The sequence below is a fragment of the Aplysia californica genome, unplaced genomic scaffold (assembly GCF_000002075.1).
Source record: "Aplysia californica isolate F4 #8 unplaced genomic scaffold, AplCal3.0 scaffold00021, whole genome shotgun sequence".
Taxonomy (NCBI): Eukaryota; Metazoa; Mollusca; class Gastropoda; order Aplysiida; family Aplysiidae; genus Aplysia; species Aplysia californica.
In genome coordinates, this window is record NW_004797291.1 from 342,846 (window position 1) to 366,321 (window position 23,476).

The window sequence follows — 23,476 nt, forward strand, 5'->3', positions numbered from 1 at the left end:
ACAGCATTGTCATTTCCGTTCCTCTCCAAGTCCAACAATAACTTTACAACAGTTGTGAAACTGTCAAGCTTCAGTATACTACACACATCTAACCAGAGCATCCATAATAATAATACATTCATGTCTGGTACCGTCATGTAAGATTAAGCCAGAACTATACACATCTTCAGATTCTAATTCTTTTCATATGTAACACAGTGTTTATTTTATTTATTTTCTTAAAAATCCCCCCCCCCCCCCCCCCCAAACAAACAAACAAAAATTGTGTCATTCAACCACCCCCCCTCCCCTCAGGTGGAGTTATTAACTCTTTGCCTACTCTGTGACTGATATATTTGTAACTGGCACAAATGGAATCAGTGCAGACATAACAGACTTACTTTGCGTGGCCTTTATTTTGTTTTGCTTCTTTTCAGTCCTTTGAATCCCTTGATTTTATTTCAATATTATTTAATTTCCCAAACTTACAGCATTTGGTACAACAAAACCACAATGACAAAAAATGTTAGCATGAGTGGGATGCTTTGATAACCTCTCTGCATGTCAATGTCCATCAGGGCTGGGTCATTGGCCTTACAAACCCGTAATGTGCCACTTATAAATTGCAATAATCTTTTTCCTGAACATGGATTGACATTGACAATTCTAGCCACTGCAATGTAAACATACATAATCACCCAAACCCCTGTGAAAAAATAACACAGGGGCAGGAGCTATTTTTAAGCGTGTAGGAAATTATCTTATTTTCCTGACCATAAATTATTTTACCGGGTATATTTCGGTTGCCACTATGAATGATTTTCCTGCACCGGGTAACAATTCAATCCACCACACATAGGGAAAAAACCAAACTCAGTAGGCAAAGAGTTAAGAAAAAAAGGGCAAACAGCACAAAGTACTCCACTGGAAACTTTTTCTCCTGATACTTAGCAGTACGCTTCAGTTGTCATTCAAAAAGCTTATTTGTTGGTGTCAAGCACAAACCAGCTCTGATCGATGCAAGCTATTTTTTCGGGAAGAGCAAAAATTTTGATTAATGAAGTTTTTTTTTTACAATTTCAGTAAACAAGTTTCATATTCACCATTTGAATGATACAAAAAAGGGTTTTCTTTACCAGACATTTTCACACCTTAAGGAAGATCCAATTTAAAAAAAAAAAAATCTCAGACTTGGCTAGTTTGTGCCTCACACCATGGGAATTTTTTAAAAAAATGTTCTAAAGAAGGCAACAGGTGACATCAAAACAATGTTTGAGCTTATAAATCAAGACGGCAAAAAGTTTGTTGCTGGCGTGTTATCTCCCCCCCCCCCCCCGACCCAACCCTAAAAAAAAATAAACTGCAATGCTGTACACAATACTAGATTGTGTGTATGTACACACACAGAAACAGTGTGTACATACACTCAGAAGTAGCATGAATGTACACAAAGTGACTGTGTGCCCATACACACACGGAGACCATGTGTATGTACACAGAGACGGAGCCAATGTACAGGGACAGGGTATAAACAGAGTTACAGGACTGTACAATATCATTACAAAATGGGACACAGAATGACAATATGCATTGACCTTCATTATGGCTCGACCCAATAAAAGGAAATAAGTTGGGATCTGTAACCTCTTAAAACTAAAAACACACTCGCACACACACACACACACACACCACACAAGAATTAAACACATGCACACACACACCACACAAGAACTAAACACACCACACAAAAACTAAACACACGCACACAAAAACTAAACACACACACACACACACAAAACTAAACAACCACGCCACACTGAATCAGATGCTCCTCGCACTGATGTTATAATAAAGAGATTAAAAAAACAAACAGCAAAAAAACTCAAATCAAAAACAGAACATCACACTTCCAAAGAAGCCAGCATTCCACCTCAAACAAGTTAACCTAAAGCATGCCATTTGAACCAGTCAAAACATTACATAAGTCAAAGATACAACATGAGCCACAATCAGCCATAATAAAAACCGAGTGCTTCTGGAAACGACGCAAGGTTACTCACAAATTAATACACCACACAACTATTTACGCCTCTTTTTTTCTTCTGAATTTGTTAGGCCTACCGATAGTACAACGCTGTATAACGTTTATAACCATCAGGGGGGGGGGGGGTCTGTTAAGTCTCAGTAAATGACAATTTCAGGATTGATGCATACAGCACAAGCAATAATTATATCTTAGAAACTGTAGAAACATGACAAGTAATGGGAGATTATGTCAATCAAGAAACTGGTACTCAACAAGGACTGATAACATACTGAAGGAAAGCCTTTGTCATCTTTTTTTTTCCAAATTCCTCTTTTTAATAATTTCTATAAAACCAAACGTATTTTTGCATGACAGTACAGTAGTTCAAGCAAAAACTCTTTCCCTAAATAAATGTTTCCTTTGCTCCCATGAATACACTTCTGGATACCTCTTTACATCCAAGGGTTTCTGGAATTTCCAAACATTTCCATAAAATGCAATTGATTGTTTTCTCTCTCAGCACACCTTAGGCCGATCCTTTCAAATAAAAAAGCAACACAATTCATTGAACAGCAGCAGCGTAGGATAAGTCAACTTGCACATTTTTAATCACCCCCCGCCCAAGTCGTTTACAAAATCTTTTGCAGGATTAGATACATTACTGACCTTCATACTGCAGTGTATTATACTGACCAATGGGTATAAAAACTGTAATTGCCAATGGAAATGTCTTCTTTTGATCCATTAACTCACCGAGACTGCGCGCTGCCTCTCCAAATTTACACTGCAGGATGGTTCTGAGGTATAATTATGTACTATAAGCTAAATTAAAAGGTAGAAATAAACATGGTTTTAAATTTGTATCCTTTATCTTAAAAAAATGGGAAGCATTAAACTATCACTTTTACGCCAACCACCATAATTCTATTGAGATCTGAAAATGGAGGCTTAATGTAAGTAAATTTTTTTATCCCACCAGAACGCATAGACTCAAAAGTTCCTTCCCCCCCCCCCAGGTTTACTTTAACCTGTGAGTGGTCTCCTAAAAAAAGAAAGAATAGTTCAGGAATAGCAAGACTTTAATTATTTGGAACTTGTTAATTTATACAAATTCGCCCCCATTCATTTCTTTGCAGTCATTTTGAAAAAAAAATACACCAAAAATATACAGCTTGTCTTGTATGGCTGGCGCAGCGCAGCACGGTATGGACAGTTGTGGAGCCTGGTAGCCACATGGTGTGGGCAGTCTCAGTGAGTTGAGGCATCTAGCTCTTCAACAAATCAACAAGGCAAATACAGGTAATCTAAACAGAGGACATAATGAAATTTCAAAACCCTCCTTAAAAAAAAAAAAAAATTCACATGCAAACTGGAACAAGATCCACAAGCAGGGACTTTTCCTCTCCTACCACAGCTCACCTCCGATAAAACTACATAAAAATCACCATAAAGGAAGAATGTAAAATAAAAACTTTAAAGGAGTGTCAAACAATATTTCCAGCAGGTGTGACCTTAAAAACTACACGCACAAATCCTGTGCAACCTCCAAGAACAACAACTTTTAGACGGTGGACAACACCCTATAAGCATCAGCCACCGCAGAAAGCCGCAAATATTCCATTTATGCGTCCAGTCTCCACAACGCTGAGCACACGCTTCTGAAAATTCCCCAGCCACACAGTAATAAATTCACGTGCCAATGGAATTCCTTCTCTCTAGCTGCTGCTCTGAATAACATTTTCTGTCCTCCACGTCAAAGTCCAGCACCATGAGTTTCGTCTCCTCTGTGCCATTCCTGCTGCCCACTGCACACACAAGCCGAGTGTTCGAACAGCGGAGCCTCCACACAACACCCCCACTCCCTCCACTGTCCAGAGTCACCAGGTTTCGGAGGAACTCTCCCGTCTTAAGGTCCCAGATTTTCACTGTGCCATCGTCTGAAGATGTGATCACAAACTTTTTGCTGAACTGGAGGCAGGTCACGGCGCTCTGATGTTTGTTTGGGCCTGGGGAGAAGAACGTACAAGAGATAACAAATACAGTCAAATTTTTTTAAACAGCCACTCGCTGTCGAAGAGAAAGTGGATGTCTTCATAGTGTCATTAAAATGTAAAATAAATGCAGGGTATGTGTGTGTAAGAGGGAATGAAAAGTGACTGTTAGTGCTGGCGATTGTATTATAAGGAGGCCATGAGAGCAGGTTTGACTGTTTTATCAATTTGCCAAGGAGTTTCAGTTTGAGTAAAGAGAAGCAGATCCAAACAATCATGACCATTTAATTTATGTAATTATTTTAAAAACTTTTCTGAGTTTGTTGGTCTCTTGTAACACCTCTAATCTTCAGTACTTTTAAACCCTAACTGTTGCAAGAGTCAAAACTCTTGAAGAGTTTTCTTCCCCAAACCAAAACAAAGAATAAAACAAGTGTTTGGCCTACAAACATTTCATTCACTTACACGGTGGAGCATAACAACAAAAAAATATTTTATTCAAAGGGAAAAAAGAAAGGGTGCACATTCACTATTAAATATCTACACATCCAGCTCACCTTGAAGCGTCTGCAGGCACTGGCCTGTGGTGATGTCCCACACCTTGACCGTGGAGTCTGCGTTGCCCGAGACCAGAATGTTGTCCTTCAGCTCCAGGCCACTGGTCAGTGACTGGTGACCAATCAGGGTGTGCAGACAGTTGCCGGACTCCACGTCCCACACTCGGATAGAGGTGTCCAGGGAGCCGCTCACCACGTGAACGCCGTCAAACTGAAATCACAGCAGTTATAAACGTACTTAGTTATAGTAAGAGTTTGTTTGTTTATTTGAGTAAAGAGAAGCACATTGACACAATAATGGTCATTTAGTGCAGGGAAAATGTAAGACAAGCAATCAGAAACAACAATGGAAAAGTCAAGCAGTAAGACCTACCAGTGGTGCCCCCCCCCCCCCCCCCCCCCCCAACAATTTCAAAAAAATTTTTTCCACTGCAAAAAAATTAGCCCCCTACAAAAGGGGGAAAGAAGTGGGGGTTTAAAAGGGCTTTTTCTTTTTCAAAAAAATTTTCCCCCCCCCTCCCGCACAAAAAGGCCTTTTTCCCCGGGAAAATTTTGGCCAGCCATTCGGACCCCCCACAAATTTTTCCCACAAGGTGGACCCCCCCCGGGGGCCCCCCCCCCCCCCCCCCCCCCCAACCATCCGCTAAGAGCTTTTGACACTTGCAACAAAATTACGTCATACAAAAGCTGAAGATTGGAGGTGTTAAAAGAGAGTTTAGTTTAAGTAAAAGTTTTACGGCACTTGCAACACATATGGTCATATAAATGCTGAAGAATAGATGTGTTACACATAGCTGCCACTCAGGAATTTCAAAAAAGGAGGAAATTCACGCGAAGGCGTACCCGCGCTCTCCGAAGGCCGGAGTAAAACCAGTGAGATCCAGAGGCAATATATACTGGAAAAATCTAGCCTATGTTTTTGGAAGGGAAAACTGTCATTTGTGTTAACCATAGGTTACTGAATTAAAATGTATTTTTAAAAAACAATCAACAACAACCCCAAGGCACAAAGTTGAGTAACAAGCATTTGACAGTTTGGTGCTTAAAAATCCAGTGTTTGTTGCCAGCTGGTGTCTCATAAAAAGATTTCTTTCACTTTAAACGTGTGGGCTACATCGATGTACAGCAGTATTGGATCAAGGAGGCAACACCTTTGCCGCTGTACAGAGCGATTTCTGCACCCCTGTACAATTGCGGTCCCGTTTGCACTTAGTGCTCCTGTAGTGTGTTTCTTATTCAGATCTAAACTGAATTAAAATTAAAGCCTAGGCTATCTAATCTAGAGATAGATTATTAAGGCTATCTAGATCTAGACTTACTTCCAAAGTCACAATAGCCGTCATGTAAACAACTGGGACCGCAATTGTACAGGAGTGCCGCGATTTCTTTATCGCACCAAACGCAAAGTGCAGCAAGCGGATTGTTCAATTTTCTAATGAACTTTTCAAGTCGCACACCGGCTGATTCTCTCTCATTCCAGCTCCTTTTATTTTTGCATTTTGCCTCAATTTCTCTCGAATTTCCGCCGTTTTCAATGACAACTCGGCGTGCCAACGCCCCGATACTCGATCGACACTGTGTTGCTCCACAATAAACAATGTGAAACTAGCGCAAGGCCTAGAAGAACGGAAGTAGAAAGCTACGGGCGGACATGTGCAAGCCGTGTTCTTGTCTCTCTCCCGGTTCGGTGTTTTCAGCGTGCACAAAAAAAAAAGTATCGCAATTTGTGACCGAGAGCGGTCCAGTGGAGAAAGGAAGAAAGCAGCGGGACGGAGTTTCCGCTATTTAGCACGAAAGTGGCAGCTATGGTCACAAGAGAGTAACACACAAAAAAGGAGGACAGATAAGGACAAGAGATGTTTGACAAGAAAGAAGGAACAAACTACATTAGAGCACCAACAACCACCCACAAGTTATAAATGTATGAGGTTCCCAAAACAATTGAGATCTTCCAAAGCATCAAAAAGTATATACAGTGGAGTTCAATTGAAATTAACAGTTAATCTGCAAACAGCAGTAAACTAAAAGAATATAAAAACCCAACTGTTTTTTTTATTAGAGCAACCTCTCTGAACTGAAAACCCAGTTGAACAGAACAAAATCTAACAATCCAGCAGATTCTCGTTTAAGTAAGTCTACAGTACAAGAAAAGAAACACGTCTGTAAGGAAAACACACTACAGTGGAATCCTGTTATAACGAAAGGGAGGGGACCGGTACGGAATGTCCGTTATAGCGGGATTCTCGTTGTAAAGGACCCCATAATAAATTCAAAGGAAATAATAAAGTATGCCTAATCTATGAGTTTGGTGTTCTATTTATTTCTTTTTATCTCCTCTGATGATGGTTTTGTTCAACATGACCTCTAGATCTTACTTGATCAAAAATTGAATCAGGTTTCTTTCTCTAGCGTTAGCGATGTTGACTATCAGAACGAAAGTTCTCTAGACTAACTCGCCTGCTGTGTTTTGCCCCACCCCACCAAACCCTGAGGTGCGTTCCTGCGTCTGCTTGCGCACATCACACATTCACTCCATGATCCATCACAGCACTGTGACCTCTCCATCCCCGCATCAGAGAAGTGCGAGGCATGATGATAGTTTCTCAACAGCATGCCACACCCTCCCCACTCATTCGCTCCGGCCTTCATCGTTGGCACACATAGGCTCTCCCATTCTTTGTTTCGCTTGATCACAAACAAGTTTCTCAACTGGCGAGGTTTTATATGTATAAATGGCTGTGCACAGAAGCCGGAATATTCCGCTATAACTGACTTGCGCGTTTATCTGATTGCGCTACAGCAGTATTTTATTTACAAAGATAAAGAAGGGGAAAAAATGGGGTTTTAGAATAATATCTTTATAACAGACTTCTCGTTAATTCAGGACTCGTTATAAGTGGACTCCACTGTATTTTGGTAAACACAGTGTGGCAAAAGAAAATAAAAGGATACCTGATGAGGAATATAAAAAGTAGAGGAGAAAGAAATACATTCTATGGAAAAGTGCGACATAGTACTAGAAAGATGAATAACCTCTATCGAAAAATTACATTAACATTGCACAAGAAAAATAATTTCATTTTAGTAAGAGTTTAACACAACTTGCAACACAATAAGGTCATACAAATGCCAAAGATTAGGGGTGTTACAAAAAGGAGGAGAGAAAAGGATAACAACACCAAAGCACCCGCCAACCACCCACGAATAAACTCTATTGGACATGACAGCTTACTAAAAGAAAGAAAAGAAACAGACTAGTAACAAATAAACACTATTGGAATAAGGGCAAGTAGTCTAAATCTTTAAAAATCACATCCAAAAAAATAGAGCATATTGTAGAGTATGGAAAGGCACTATACAAAACGCAGTTATCATTATTTATTATTTACCTGTAAGGAATAAACTCTGTTGGAATGGCCTTGAAGCGTGTGAAGACAGGTCTCTGTCTCAGGGTCCCAGACGCGCACCGTGTAGTCATAGGCCCCGCTGACCACACGCTTGCCATCAAACTGCACACACCTCACGGCCGCCACATGGCCCATCAGGATATGTTTACAAACACCGGTATCAACGTCCCACACCCGCAGGGTCGCATCTCTGGAACCACTCACCACTCTGACAAGAGATTTAAATAAAATAAAAATAAATGTAAGTGTTTTTCATCCCCATCGACACAATTTAGATTATTTAGTAGAAGGCAGGCTTCTTTGGCTTTGCTTGTCAGAGCCAATCCAGGATACACCATCCAAGAAGAAAAACAAACCAAAAGAAAAAAAAAGCTCCCCCAACAAACAAACAAAAAACCCCCCCTAAAAATACAAACCACTTATGAACTAAACATGTCTTCCATATGCGATGGCGAAGAGCCTAAACACTACACCACAGGCAGGTATGTGGCTACACTGATCTTTGAAAGCAGGTGGAAAAATTATTTATAATCTTAATTTGGTATACACTTTAAAGTAAGACAGAAAGCACTATCGCTACAGACGCCTTGACTGCTTCATTGAAAAGGATGTAGGCATTTTACTGCTGTAGTCATAACACAACTGCCAGTGTCATTCTTGCTGCTTTGAGTAAATTTTTTTAGAAAGTGCTGAGCAAAGTAAACCTCATAACAGGAGAAAAAGTGAAGATGTTTCGGTCATTGGATTTTTAGTACACAAAGCAGAACCCTGTTCTGTTGAAATCTGAAACAACCAGGGAAAAACAAAACGATGTAAGCAACTATGTTATGACCCTGACGTTATGGAACAGTTGTCAACGTATTGTCTTTTCCTCACTAGTTGGCCCTACCGTTGATATGCACCCTCCAACCACCTACTTTTTCCATTTACATAAATTTTACAAGCTCCACATAATAAAAAAAAAAAAAACCGAAAAGATTCAGAATTAGCCAGACAAGGGGAACAACAACAAACACAATGAGGCACTCACTGGTTCTCATGCAGCGACATACACCTGACGGTGGAGGAGTGACCATACAACGTGTGTCGACACTGACCCGTCTCAGCGTTCCACACTTTGAGCGTCCGGTCCGTGGAGCCGCTGATGACCACTGTGCCAGACATCTGGGAGGACCAGACGCCCCCCGTGTGACCTATGAGGGTCCTTAGGCACTGAGGGAAAAAAACAACACAATTGACTTATTCCACTTTGAATAAACTGCAACAATTAATCATGCTCTCATCTGCCAACGGGTAAAAAATAAAAAATCAAGAAGGAAAAAACTACATTTTTTCTGTTGTAATTTTAACTGTAAATGTTTAACAGTTTAAATGACAGTTACATCAAGATGATAAAAAGACTCTGAAATATTGAATTTCAATGAGAGTAATATATAACATAATTTCTATGTATACCTGCATGTGTTTTTACGGCCCCTGTGCAACCAAGAAAAATTTCGCGCTCGGAAAATAAAGTATCATCTTAATCTAAAAAAATAAAAGCTGTTTCCTGAGATTAATGCCTGGCACTCAGATGGGCAAGGACTTAAAATTCTGTCCACAAAGTCACTGGTAAACAAGATCACCAATTAGCCATTTTTGTCACACTGAGAATTGGCAAAATTAAAGCACTCATGTCAACTGTGCTTTACAGTAACATGTACACAAGAAAAAATTTGTTGGTTTCTTTGACTTACCTTCCCTGAGGTAACTGACCATACTTTGAGCGTGTTGTCATCAGACCCACTGACCACTCGATTCCCACAAAACTCCAAGCATGTGATCACATGGTCATCATGTCCTTTCAGAATCTGGAAAAGTTAGAAAAGAATAAGTAAAAAAAACACCTAAAAACATTATATTTCTGTGACAAAAAAAAAAAAAAAAAAAAAGAACAAGAAAGAACATAATTTCTGTGATTAAATAAAAAAGAGAGAAAGAACATGGTATATATATGACGCTGGGTCAACATTTCAAACTTCTTGATCAAGTGCACAACATTCCACTTACAGGCCTCAGAGACATAAGATGTCCAGATGCTGGCACATTGGCTTGGTGTTTCACCACATACACAGGATGCAAGAAGACATGGGGGACTGCATTTTACTTCTATTTCAATTGAGAAAAAAAACCCAACAAACCTTCGGAAGCCGCTTGACTCCTTTCCTCCAATTATGCTCTATCTGTGACTGTCGCATGAAGAGAGCTTTGAAGGGACTCCTGCTGGAGTGCCGTCGACGCATGCGGGACCCGTAGACCATCTCCTCGTCGATGCCTTCCTCTCGACACTTCTCCCTCCAAAGGAGGTTGTCCTCCGCCAGGACCCGCCAGTAGCGACACGTCTGTGCTGCCCTCAGCAGGTCACGGGGACCCAGGAAGGAGAGAACGTACAATGCCAGCTGGGAGAAAAAATAAGCCATAAGAAATAAGTGAAATGGGACGGAAATATTCAGAGACATGGAAGCTCACAGCTCCAGCAGCAAGGAAACTGCAGAGCTTTATAAACAGATGCCTAAGAAGGATAGTGGGGATCAAATGGTACGATCGAGTCACAAATGCTCGACTGTGAGAAGGAACAAGCCAAAGGCCGGTACAGGAAGACATACAGGAGAAGAAATAGAAATGGATTGGGCACACCCTGAGGAGACCCCTGACAAGCATCATCAGTCAGGCTTTGATGTGCAATCCACAAGGAAAACGTAAGAAAGGAAGACCAAAGATGACATGGAGGCGATCGGTACAAGCGGAAATGGAAAAGGCGGGGACATCATGGAAACAGCTAGAAAAGGATGCACAGGACAGGCTTCCCTGGAGAAATATGGTTTTGGGTTGTTTTTTTCATACGAGTTTTACGGAACTTTCAACACAATAAGATCATATAAGTGCCGAATATTAGAAGTGTTACAAGGGAGTAACAGACACAAAAAAGATGGAGGGGAGATAAAGATGATAGTCGTTTGATAGGAAAGAAGGAGCAAACCACACCAGGGCACCCGCCAACCACCCACAAATGTTGTTGATGGCCTATGCTCCACTGGGAGTTAAAAAGGGCAAGAGAGAGAGAGAGGGACGAAAAATAAATAGCATGAAAATGAAAGAAGAGAAATAGATAACATGACAAGAGAGAAATGGAAAAATAAACAATGCATAATTAAAGAAATGGAAAAAAGATCAGGTGAAAAGAGGCAGAATGGTGAAACACAAACGAAAGTATGTTCACTTAAACTGGATAACACACAATTTTTAAAAAATGAGACAGAAAAGAAGTATGAACTACTAATTACCCCCTTAAGCCAACCAGGACTCAACTCGCCCCCCCCCCCCCCCCCCTCAACTCAACCACTGCCTTTCCCCCAACAACTGGGTCCAGCAGAAGAAGACAACAGAAAACAAACAGAATGTAAACACACAAATAAAGCCATTCATACACACCTCTTTGGGCAAAAGTGATATGAAGTCCCTCTGGAACTGCGGTTCGATGACCTGCATCATATGTCGCACCTGAGTTGGGTCGCACAATGTGATCAGCTCATCCACAGCCATCATGCGCTCAGCGTTGCTCCAAGCCTGGGAACAAAAGATGGGGTTGATTGCTTCTGAGTAAAGAAAAGTATACCGAGACGGACAAAAACATTGTGGGAGGAGGGAAGAAGGAAAGAAGAAGAGTCCGCCTGGGCAGTGCCCTCCAACCGACAATCATAAATAGCCGGAGCTCATTTGAGATTGTGGAAAGAAAATTGTATCAACACAATAATGGTGAGCTTTACTTCAAGTCTGGAATCACAAGCAGAGGGGAATTTTTTTTGCTTTTTGGAGGTTTCTTTGGTAAGTGTTTAACGGCACTCGCAACTGCGTACGGTCATATAAGCGCAGGCCACATTAAACATTTTTCAGTTGGTAAGAAATTTTGTATTTTGCCCGGGTGGCGGCTGGAGCCTACTCTTATGGATTTTAGACCACGAAGGGATCTTTAATGTGCGTAACTTGCACACGGGACCTCCGAGATTTTTCGCCCTTGTCCTAAAAGGCTAAATGTAGATCTTTCCTACCAGGAGATCAGGGGTGTGGGAGGCAGAAAGACAGGACACCAGTAGCAAGGAGCCAAGGAGTAGCAGTAGAAAGGCAGCAGAAAGAGTCAGGAGCCCAGAGGAGGGGGGCAAAGGAGGTGAGGGGCAGAAAGTGGAGACAAAAGCAGATGACAGATCATTGCTAGAGTGCAGAAAAGGAGGTGAAAGGAGACAATTTTAGAGAAGAAAATTTTTCCGTCGCTACCCGGATTCAAACCCGGGACCTTTGAATCAGAGGCGAACACCTTAACCTCTGGTCCACGAGAGCCCCAGGGGGAATTTAATTGTTTGAAACTGAGATAAAAAGAAGTGTGTCAACACATATAAATATTGGTGAACACTGCTCCCAACCTGCTTATTACAAAAGTAGAAGTTTATTTGAACAAAGAGCAGAACATAAATATGACAGTGACCATTTAGACCTGGGAAAAAGCAGGACTGAGGATCAATTTGAAATTTTTTAAGTGAATAGAATGTAAAATATATTTAGTGTACAGAGAAATACATCAACACAATTATGGGCATTTAGTGCTGGGAAACAGCAATATGGACTGACAGAAATGAGTGGCCAGAAGGAAGGAAAAATGCAGGAACAACCAGAGGCACCTTCTGACCACTCACCTACAGGGACTGTACAATGTTGAATTAAAACAATTTTTGGGAAAGGGAGAGATGGTTTTAAACATTCTTTAACACTTTGCAGTAACACAGCCATCAGTACAAAATACCCCATCTGGTTACCCAGCCAGGAGAGTGACTACAACGGACTTCTCGAGCCTGACGCACAACCACGCCAGGTGACTGGTACTGATAATTTTCACCGTCGCATTATTGCGCCAAGTGACCGCAAAGTGTATAACACTAGATTGTGTTACGAGAGTTGTTTTAATTAAGCACAACGAAACTCACATTTGACAAACAGCATGTCAACAAAAGGAGAAGAATTCCCAGATTTTTAAAATTTATTAAAATCAATCAAACACATTGTATTCACCAAACACTTAAACCAGCATAATCTGACTCTGGCGCTCATATGACCTTATGCAGTTGCCAGCGCCGTAAAACCCTCTACTATAATAATAAACTCTGACTCAATGAAGTCCCATGCCCAGTGAACAGTCCCCACATTTTTCTCCCGCAATCAACATTGTCTCCTCTTTTCCAAGTGACCGTCAATCATGCTGCACTGTAGATCATTACAGGCTCACGGCATATGGCGGATTTCACGGTAAGGGTGTGAGAGACAACACGGGGTTTATTTTTTAAATAAAATTCTCCTGTTGTACTGTTTTGTGTTCACTTTGTGTTGTTTTGATTGCTTATGTGCCCAATAAACACGTGAATAAAAAGCTAGTGTTGACTTCGTTTATTTTGTTTGATATTTTGCGTAACAGGGTCACGGACGTTAGAATTGAGACTTACAGCGTTTCCCGATGTTCACGAGTCTGACAATTTTTGTTTTAAATGGCATATTATGCTAGATTTTCTCCAAAAATGGCTAGAAAACCCAAGAAGTATGTTTTTCTCATGTGATGAGTGAAAAAAACCTAAATGGAGCACCCGTTTAAAACGGCAACGGACAGAGCGAAATGGTGGTCCTAAATCGCGGGTGAAAGTCTTACATTTTGACTCTACATAAAGTGCTAAATTTACTTCCAAAAGCAAAATGAATGGAAGTTTTTATGCTCAGACTATTCAATACTCATTTCTACTTGTATTAGTTTTAGCCGTAATTTGCGAAAATTGAAGAAATTATTAGTAGATTCGAGAGTATTTTGTGAAGCATCTCTCTCGCTGAGTTTCCGACAACTTACGTGCGCATTTCTCGGAGATTTACGGAAAATCACGAGGGCTTTCCGCGAAGCCGAGGCTAAAAACTACTTCCGTTTGGCGCCCTTCTTTCATTCTTTAGCGTCCTTTTCGATGAGGTGGATGTTTTGTCTTGTTTTCCAAGTTTTTTCTCTGTAAGACTACAATGTGCGGAACCCACAACGTCATTACAAATCCAACCCAATTACACACGCTTATCTGTCATATTTATTATGTTTATATTGATTGAAAGACGGCAACACAACGTGCAGCACGTGTAGGAAGTAAACAAATGACGTTAGCGACAAAAATAGCGAGTTCTCTTTGTGATTGTCTTGTTTGATACCGATAAAGCGATGGTCGCAGATGATGATTTCGGGGTCTTATAGGCTGTTCCAACGTTGTGAGCCATTTTTTCAACTGATTTTTTTTTCTTTTTCTTTTAGTTATTCCCTTTTTATTGTTTATTTTTATTTTTATTATTTTCAAATATTGTGTGCATAATGATTTTTGTGGACAGTGAATTCAATAAAATGGATTATTAACAGAATTTGGTGATATTCATGGATTGTATTGTTTGCACCAAGGCAGTCCAAGGTAAGGTTATATTTTATTGAATAACTTTTTCTACAAGCTTGTGCGGTCTCTCTAATTTTTTTTTAAATTCCTCTTTGAAAGACCTTTCCATTGATACAAAATACATAACCTTTTGAAAAAGTTCAAAATCCTGCAAAAAAAAAAAAAAAGTGGGAAAGTGGGAAACCTGTGGGACCTCACCGTGAAATCCGCCATATGACACATAGTACACTGAGACTGACCTACCGCGGACACAACGAGGACAAAGGAGAAATTTTTACTCATCGTTGTTAGATTTCGATCCAGGAGAGTTTTGACTGCAAGGTGAACATTGTATTTTCCGACTATGAGGCCTCAGAAAACTAATGATATTCAATATTAAACTAATCGATTTGCTAAACATATTTCAAACACAAAAGTTAAAACATAATTCTTTGACTACAAACATACAATATTTTTTTAAGTACCTGAAATGTTTTCAACCAGTCATCCATCTTAGGTGGAGGATTTTCCTTTGAGGGTATTTTGCCTCTGGGCATTTGTGCAAGGCGCCACCTGGGTACCTTAGCCAAACTTTGCCCACAAGCATGACAGCTGTAGAATAAAATGTTTCTTCAATGTACAAAACTATTCAACTAAATATCTTAAATACATCAAGTCAAAACAATACTAATCCTTTCAAAGTTACTGTCCTATCTAAAAATCATACTTACGGAGACTATGTACTGTAAGTGAAAAAAAGATTTCTACTCAAAAAATTGTGTATACACATACACAAAACACTTCAATAATAAACACAAAAAAAACCCCAACAAAATCTTTACAGACTGCTAAAGGCTGTGCACGAAAAACAATTTTTTTTAAAATCAATTAATACCAAGGAGTAATATATTTTTAAGTTAGTCCAATCCAAACACATAGTGACTGCCTACTCATTTCATTCCCTTAAATAGATAAATTTGTCCCAATCCAAACAAAACTCCCATCTAATCTTACCCCAGAGCAGACTGCTTCATAAATTTGAGTGCTAAAATCCCTTTGACAAAAATAGTTGCTCTCAAAATATCATTCTTCATATTCACCACAAGCTCCTATGACATAGTCAACTTTTACGAATTACAATCTGCAAAATGCTGCCTCTGTCTGAAAAATGGGACTCACCTGACCATTGCCATTCTAAGCTTTTTCCCAGGAGACACATCCCCTTCTCCATTGTCATACTCTTTATCTTCTCTACCAAAGGATTTCCGTTTAATCTGCAAAGATGTTCAGAAAAAACATGCATAACGATATAACTATAAAGTATAAAATGTGATTTTAACAGACTGATATAAACAAACTTTAAAAATATATATACATACATAATGTCATTACTCTATTACTGTTACCTATTCACAAAAATTTTATTTTCCAAAAAAAACTACTTTCACCTCCTTTCCTACTCTCTAGCAATGTTCTGTCGCCTGCTTTTTTTGGTCTCCACTTCCAATTTTATTTTCCAAAAAAAAAAAAAAAAAAAAAAAAAAAAAAAGTACTAAGAACTCTTTTGCATTTCTTTAAATGACTTGCCCACACACCTTTTCTAGATAATCTACACACAGAAACCTCAGCTGGTTGCAGTAATTGACGATGTACTTACAGCGGACTGCCGCGACACAGGAGACATTTCAAAACTATCCTCTCGGTGAGAACATCCTCCGGACCTCGTAGTTCTAAAACTGCAGTTCAGAGAATTCCTCGAGCTATTGTGAGAACTAAAAGCCTCGTCCCTGCCCTCCTCTCCTTCCTCGGGGTCAGCCTCTTCCGTCTCTTCGTCTTCATTGTTCCCGTTATCACTGGCATCGTCGTCGTTATCACAGTCATCTGCCAGACTCTCCCCTGACTGGCTTAAGACACTTTCTGCGTCATCGTTGTTGACACTCTCCTCCTCCTCCCCATCCGATATGTCTTCTGCCTCCTCACCAGCGTGCTGATTGTCCAGTAAGTTACCGTCGCTGCACCTGTCTGCATTTTCCGCCTGCGCATCTGCTCTGTCAGCATTTCCAAAGCGATCGTCGCCCTCATCGTCCCCGTCGTTACCACTGTCTTCTTCATTGCCGCTGTTGTTGAGCGAGGCCTTGCTGCAGCTGCCCCCGCTTCGCGTCACGATAAATGTGGTGGTGGCGCTCTCGGCAGGGGGTGTCTCTGTGGAGCAACCCTGGCCTAGTCGCAAGGCAGCACTCTGTGAGCGAGTGAAGTGCCAGGTGGTCGGCGAGCTGAGGCTGTGTGGGCAGTCCGTCCCGCTGACAGAAGGCTCCACAGAAGTGTGGTCACCCAGGTCTTGTACGCTGCACTGCTGTCTGGTTGCACGCCGATGACTGCAAGAAAAAGCAAAAGTTTATTAGTTTAGTTTTCGTAAGAGTTTTATGGCACAAGTAGATCATATTAGTGCTGAAGATTAGAAGTTTGTTTTGTATGAGTTTTACGGCGCTCACAACCAAGATTAGAAGTGTTACCACGCAGTAATATACAAAGAAAAGAAAGAGGAGAGATAACGATGATTGACAGATGTTTGATAGGAAAGAAGAAGCAAACCACACTGAAGCATCCAACTCAACACATTCAAAATAAAACAAAAGATGTCAATACAATAATTATCAAGTTAAGAGGAATAATATGATGATGAAAAACATTTTTCAGTTGAACAAAAGCATAATTACCTAATGATTATCATTTGTTTGTTTTAGTAAAGGTTTTACGGCGCTCGCAACTGCATAAGGTCATATGAGCGCCAGAAGATTAGAGATGTTACAAGAGAGTAACAAACATAAAAAAGAAGGAGGGGAGATAAGGACGATAGATGTTTGATAGGAAAGAAGAAGCAAACCACACCAGAGCACCTGCCAACCACCCACTAATGATTATCAAGCAGTATAAAAATAATTTTAAGTTAAACAAAGCATGCATACTAATATACTGATTATCAAGTTATGTGGACAATAGCAACATAGCAAATAATAAGAAGGTAATGTAAAAAAAAAAAAATGTCATCCAATAACTTTTCAAGATGAGAAAGCTTTCTATAAAATGCCCACAAGAAGTCTCATCAACAAAATACTGAGGATCGGACCACGCAAAACTTGGCTCAATGGCATTAAAGCATTATATATGTTCTCCAAAAGAACAACATAACAGAAGCCACCCACCTAGCTCATGACCGAAAATTGAATCTCAGCTTGACCTCTAACAATACAGGAGGACGGATAAAGTGATAAAAAATGGTGAAAAGGCATAGGTTTAAATGCTCCTATCAAAACTATTAGGTCATTTACGAGGCGGGACTTCCGAGTTTAACGCCCATCTCCAAAAGAACTGAGCCAAGTGGGAAATTCGTGTAAAGAGCCTTTCCCAAGGATACAATGTCGGACACAGCAGAGGCTTGAACCCCCTAACCCGCAATCTCACGATTACGAGCCCGGTAGCCTGTAAAGTAAAGTAAGGTACTTACATTTGTGGGCCATTTTTCTTTTTTGAGGCGGGGGATGTACGACAACGACAGACAATTCTATCTTTATTCTGCTCAATGATGGTAGGGCTAATACCTGGCACTTGTGCCAAGTCCACCACGCTGCAGAACCCCCCACTTTCCTGAAAGAGGGACAAAACAAATAACAAACAATGTTAGCATTTATGCGTAGAAAGACAAATATACAAAAGCAAAATGAACATATGCACTTTCAAATTGTCTTGAGCACCCTGTGTAGCAGTGTCAAACAAGTTGAGCATTTTACTCACAACAGGTTTAATGTTTAGATGACTTTAAAAAATAGAAATAATAAGAGGTATTTTTGTGTCCTGCAACAAGACTGAAGTTGTTTTGTACTTTAGAGAAAGGGAAAACATTCATCTCTGAACTTTAAACAAACAAAAAATCCATAGTTAACAACATTACCTACGTCTTAGGTTTTTATCAAAATAAATCTAAATTGCTGCATGCTTATATGACAAGAAAGAAAAGTAAACTTACCCGTCTGTGTTTAATGATGGCCTCAGCTCTATGCTGCCCTACACCGGCAAGATTTTCAAGGTCAGTCACAGAAGCAGTGTTAATATCTATCTTCTTGCCAGCCATCAAAGCTCAAAGGCCATAACCACACTGTTGAAGAAATCATAATAATCATGGAAAATACCCGATTCTTGCCTTCTAAAATGTTCATTTAAAATAAAAATTAGTACCAAAAAAACAAATATATAGATCTAGTAACTTTAACACAAAAAAGGACATGATATCTCACATTCCTAAACTCTCTAAAGACCTCCAAGCATGCAGGAAGTCAAATTATCACATATAATTCTTCAAATGATCACCAGAAAACCTTTCCTTTTTTTTCTAAATACAGTCAAACCTGTGTAAGACAGCCACCCATTGTCAAAGAGAAAGTGGCCGTATAAGACAGGTGGCCGTCTTAGGCAGGACTGATCAAGATGAAGAAAACAAACCATTCCCATCTGAGGTCCCAATCGAAAGTGGCCGCACAGTTGTTGTTTATGTTGTGGTTGTTGTTTATGTTGTGGTTGTTGTTGTTGGTTTGTATTTTGTTGGTAATTTTTTTTTTTTTTGTTGCTGATTTTGCTCCAAGGTGATAATAAAACGAAATGTATCAGACGAGGAAAACAGAGTGCCATGTGAAAACAAACACATGGGTCGCCACCACTCGGAGAACGAGCGACGCTTCTGTCACAAGTTCATGTTGACGTCCTTTGTTACTTTGTTACAGACTGGGTAAACATTGACCACTCATCTCACTTACGATTTGTGTATGAGTTCTGGGCGGGGTTTATGGGTTATGAGGGATCACACGCTTACCTCACCAGCAGCTGAAAATTGGTACCTATCGGTCAACAGTGGGAGGGGCCTACGCAACATGATCGGTTGGAGAGACTACCTAACAACAACGATAGGTGATTGAATTATGACGGCTCGTCCACAACGCCAGGGGCCAATGCACAGTTTATGACAAAACGTAATGGAGTCACTAAGGTGGCCGTCTAAGACAGGTGTTATTGCTTAGTGTGATAGGGGTTGTGTGTTAAAATATGGTGGCTGCGGCCGCGGTGGACAGGTGCCCGTTTTACACAGTTAAATTATATAGAAAAAACGCAAGGGGGGAAATGGAAAGTGGCCGTTTGTACAGGTGGCCGTCTTATAGAGGTGGCTGTCAGGGCAGGTTTGACTGTAGTTCACATGTGGATAGAAAAAACAACTTTTGGAGTATCATTGTTCAGAGCAAAGGAGAATGTGCTGAAAATACTGATAATATAATTATCAAGAATATTTTGGAATTTTTAATCAATCCAGAGACATGCTCCTCTCTATTAGGAGTTGTTTCAAAAACTCCTGAAAACCTTAAGAGATCTATTCAATGTCCACACTTCAACCCCACAGTCAAGTAACAAAATCTGAAGGGAGGTACCAGGAATGCCCTATGCCCTTACAGAAGAACACAGATTTTAAAAAACCCAAAAAACAAGTTCAGCCTGAAAACAGACCCGGATACCCCCCCCCCCCCCCAAAAAAAAAAAAACCTAAAAAAAACTGTGCAGCTACATGGATCCCAGTCCTTTTTTTGGTAAGTGTTTAACAGCGCTTGGAGCTGCATAAGGTCATATGAGCGCACGGGACACGTTAAACACTTTCAGCTTAGGAAACTTTAAATTTTGCTCGGGTAGTGGCCAAAGCCTACTCCTATCGATTTTCGACCACCAAAGAATCTTTAACATGCGCAACTTGCACACAGGACCTCCGCCATTTTTCTCCCTTGTCTGAGAAAGCTAGGAGTAGACCTTTCCTACCATAATATCAGGGGTGTGGCTGAAAGGCAGCAGTAATACCAATTCAAATCACTACTTTTAAAAATCATATCAATAATGAATGAGTTTTCATTCATCCCCTTATGAGTCAGATGGGAGTAAGTTAACACATGGACCGATGTGCACAACAACAGTGACTATTGTCACTCTGGACTCAGTCATCAGTAGTATCAAAATGCAGTCACAATACAAACTTATATAGATATCTCGGGGCACACCTTTCACTAGAACATGACTCATCCACCCTTCAGGCACTAAGAGTAGATTGAATGAAAAAATCCCATGACAGAACAAGTTTTTCCTCTCAGGTCATTTATTGGGAGTAGAGAAAAGCACATCAGCACAATAAGTCATGTGGTCAAAGGAGAAAAACAAAACAACCCCCCCCCCCCCCACCAAGACAGACAAACTACTGCTTACAGAGGGAAAGAAAACAAACAGGACCGACCAATGACGCCATCCAACATAAGTTAAGTCCAAAACTACCTCTATAGTCTATTATCATAAACCTTCATGATGTTTTTATCTCTGTCATTTCTACTTGAACTAATTACTTGCGTCCAGCACAGATCACTCAAACGCTGAAGACTCAAATTCACCGATAGCTCAAACAAGGTACCATTCCCTGCATTTCCTTTGAAACACTCTTTTGTTGAACACCAGGTCAGAACAAATGTACCAAACAGCTCATCTTGAAAATCCCAGTCAAATTTTTCCTTACAATTGTCTCAAATATTTATAAATCGCCCTGAGCACATGATGGAAAATAAATACACATCCATCACCATCATGTATCAGATTACATGAGTCCACCACGCTTGCCCCTGCACAGGGTGATACACACACACACTGCTGGTATTTTTTAGACGTATGCATCATTGCACATTACAAATGTTCAAACCTTTACTTTATGAATTTAATCATGTGGGGGTGGGTGCTGGGGTGTGACAGAAAAAAGACAGTGTAGTGCTACATTGGGCCATATATATAGTGTGTGAATCATGTTTGTGTTTGTGAACATGTGTGTGGTTGCTTGCACGTGAAGTTATGGATCAGGAATTAATTACACAAGAGGGGTGGTTGGGATGCCCTGACTAGTGTAGGTTACTTGATATGATTGTGATCTGATGTAAGAACAATTTTCAAAATTTTAGGGGAATGGCAAATCAACACCACTCTCTTCCTTTCTCATTCTGTGACACCGAACAAGGTACATGTATGCACTCTAAATACCCCATCCTTCCATCAGTTCCAGGTGTACATTTCTTGCTGGCAGTGATTTAATCTTACCCCCCATTATACCATCACAGTTACCGCCCATGATTTTTTGCAAAATTTCTCTAAATTTTTTTCTATCACGGTTTATTCAAATTACCGACTTATGTAGTGTCGAACACATTTGTTCAACCCTGATGTCTTTGAGATATCTGAGCACAAGTTGCTCTAATTTTTATTTCATCTTTTCATCTTAATAAAACAAATCTAATTAAGAGATTGCAGAAAAGAATTCCCCCCCCCCCCCCCCCCCCCACAAAATTATTTTTTTAATTAAAAATTTATTTAAAAAAACAAAACAAACAAAAAAAAACCTGAATTAAATGCTTGGATCTAGATAATAATACCTCTCTAGTTTAGGGCAATTGTGGAGGAGTGGAATCTAAATCTAGTTATGAAAGTGTCATCTCCAAAAATACCGCTTCAGACTGACTGGCTCAAATGCTCTATATGAAATAAAGTGAGCTGATATCAGATTAGAAGACCTTGTAAAATATAGGTAAAATTTCCTTGGCCTTAGATATCCCAAACTGTGAGAATAGTGCGTCTGCAGCAGACATGCTTTTCCCAACTGTTTGACCCATGTGGTGATACTAATTCTATTGGATTAGGATTTTTTCGTTTTCTTAAAAAAGTGCATTAACTTCCTGTAATAATACACACCGGACTATAACTATAATAAAGGGAGAGAATATTTGTCATTTTAATTTGTCTTGATCCTGATGTAGTTTTCTAGCCTACAAACTTTCACCCAAGGGCTTGGAACACACATTAATGCCCTTTTCTGAAGGAAATAAACACACTGTTGACAGAAAAAAAAATTACAATTCACTACAATTTTGTTAAAAAGTGGATTGAGAAACTGTGAAAGAAAATCAGAAAAAAAGGGAACAGAGAAAATACAATGCATGTACGTAACTTGATTAAGGCTGCTCTTATTGGCCTTAGAGAAGTGTATAATTATAATATAAAATAATTTCTCTGATATTTAATGTGGATTTTGCAGTTCAATTGTCATTTAAAATTATCATTTGTGGATTGGGGGGGCGCGCGCGCCAAACACAGGGGAGATAACTCGCAATTTTGGGTGGGCAAATAATAAATGTTCTAGGAGAAATTTTATATGCCCCTGTGGGCCAATAAGCACTCCATTTGACGAGAGCCTGATTCCACCACGCTGCCTCACATTTGTTTTATCAGCCGGCGTCCCACGTGGGCTTCTTTCAGTAGATCTCTTATTTTTATTACCAGCTTTAGGCTAACATCATTTGCTAAAGGTTACCGTAAGTCATTTCATTTAGCCCTTCTCTGTATGCACCCAAAGATCGGTTTTTAATATAGGGTCTAAATAGAGAAACTTTTTTTAAATTGCTAGATAAAGATTTTTTTATTTGTTGTTGTGGTCGCTGGCCTGTAGACGTGACATACAAAGTTTCGCGGGTATAGGTAAATTTTTTTTAAAGATCTAGATTTCTTCTTTTTTTTTTTTACGCCGGCACACGAAAGTGAGACTACAAATTTCTCATTCTGTGACACCGACACCACCCTGCCCCACATTTCAGTGTAAGGGTATAGATTTCATCCCACGGCTGTCTAGACATCTCCGCGTGAGTCTCAAAAAGTACTCACCCCGTCTCTTGAATCGTGTTTCTTTGGCGTACGTTAAAGTGTGGTGTAGAAGAAAATAATAATAATGATATATCAACTGTTTGATGCTTTAGGTGTATGCAAATGCTGTAAAGCCCTCAATGTTTTTGGACCTGCTTAAGGCTAACATCAAAGAAAGCGTGTCGGAATCTTAGTTTTCAGTGACCTTTATGAATGAGATTTTAGATTCTAATTTGTCATCCAACATTTAAACCAGCTCGCAAAGGTCTGTTGGATTTTATTTTTTTTGGCG

At 40.0% G+C, this 23,476-nt stretch overlaps 1 protein-coding gene across 1 annotated transcript in view; it reads right to left on the bottom strand.

Annotated features, from left to right (window-relative positions):
- Positions 1–3,400: 3,400 nt before the first annotated feature.
- LOC101861016 (F-box/WD repeat-containing protein 7) overlaps positions 3,401–23,476 on the bottom strand; it is a 25,144-nt gene continuing 5,068 nt past the window's right edge. The window contains exons 2-13 of the mRNA XM_005090725.3: positions 18,458–18,586; positions 17,939–18,078; positions 16,091–16,808; positions 15,613–15,707; positions 14,919–15,045; positions 11,432–11,566; positions 10,141–10,398; positions 9,697–9,810; positions 8,991–9,172; positions 7,943–8,168; positions 4,554–4,764; positions 3,401–4,011 (exon numbers count right to left, since the gene is read on the bottom strand). Of these exons, the coding sequence (XP_005090782.1) occupies positions 3,695–4,011; positions 4,554–4,764; positions 7,943–8,168; positions 8,991–9,172; positions 9,697–9,810; positions 10,141–10,398; positions 11,432–11,566; positions 14,919–15,045; positions 15,613–15,707; positions 16,091–16,808; positions 17,939–18,078; positions 18,458–18,562 (2,628 nt within the window). The 5' untranslated portion in view covers positions 18,563–18,586 and the 3' untranslated portion in view covers positions 3,401–3,694. The remainder of the gene's footprint in view (positions 4,012–4,553; positions 4,765–7,942; positions 8,169–8,990; positions 9,173–9,696; positions 9,811–10,140; positions 10,399–11,431; positions 11,567–14,918; positions 15,046–15,612; positions 15,708–16,090; positions 16,809–17,938; positions 18,079–18,457; positions 18,587–23,476) is intronic.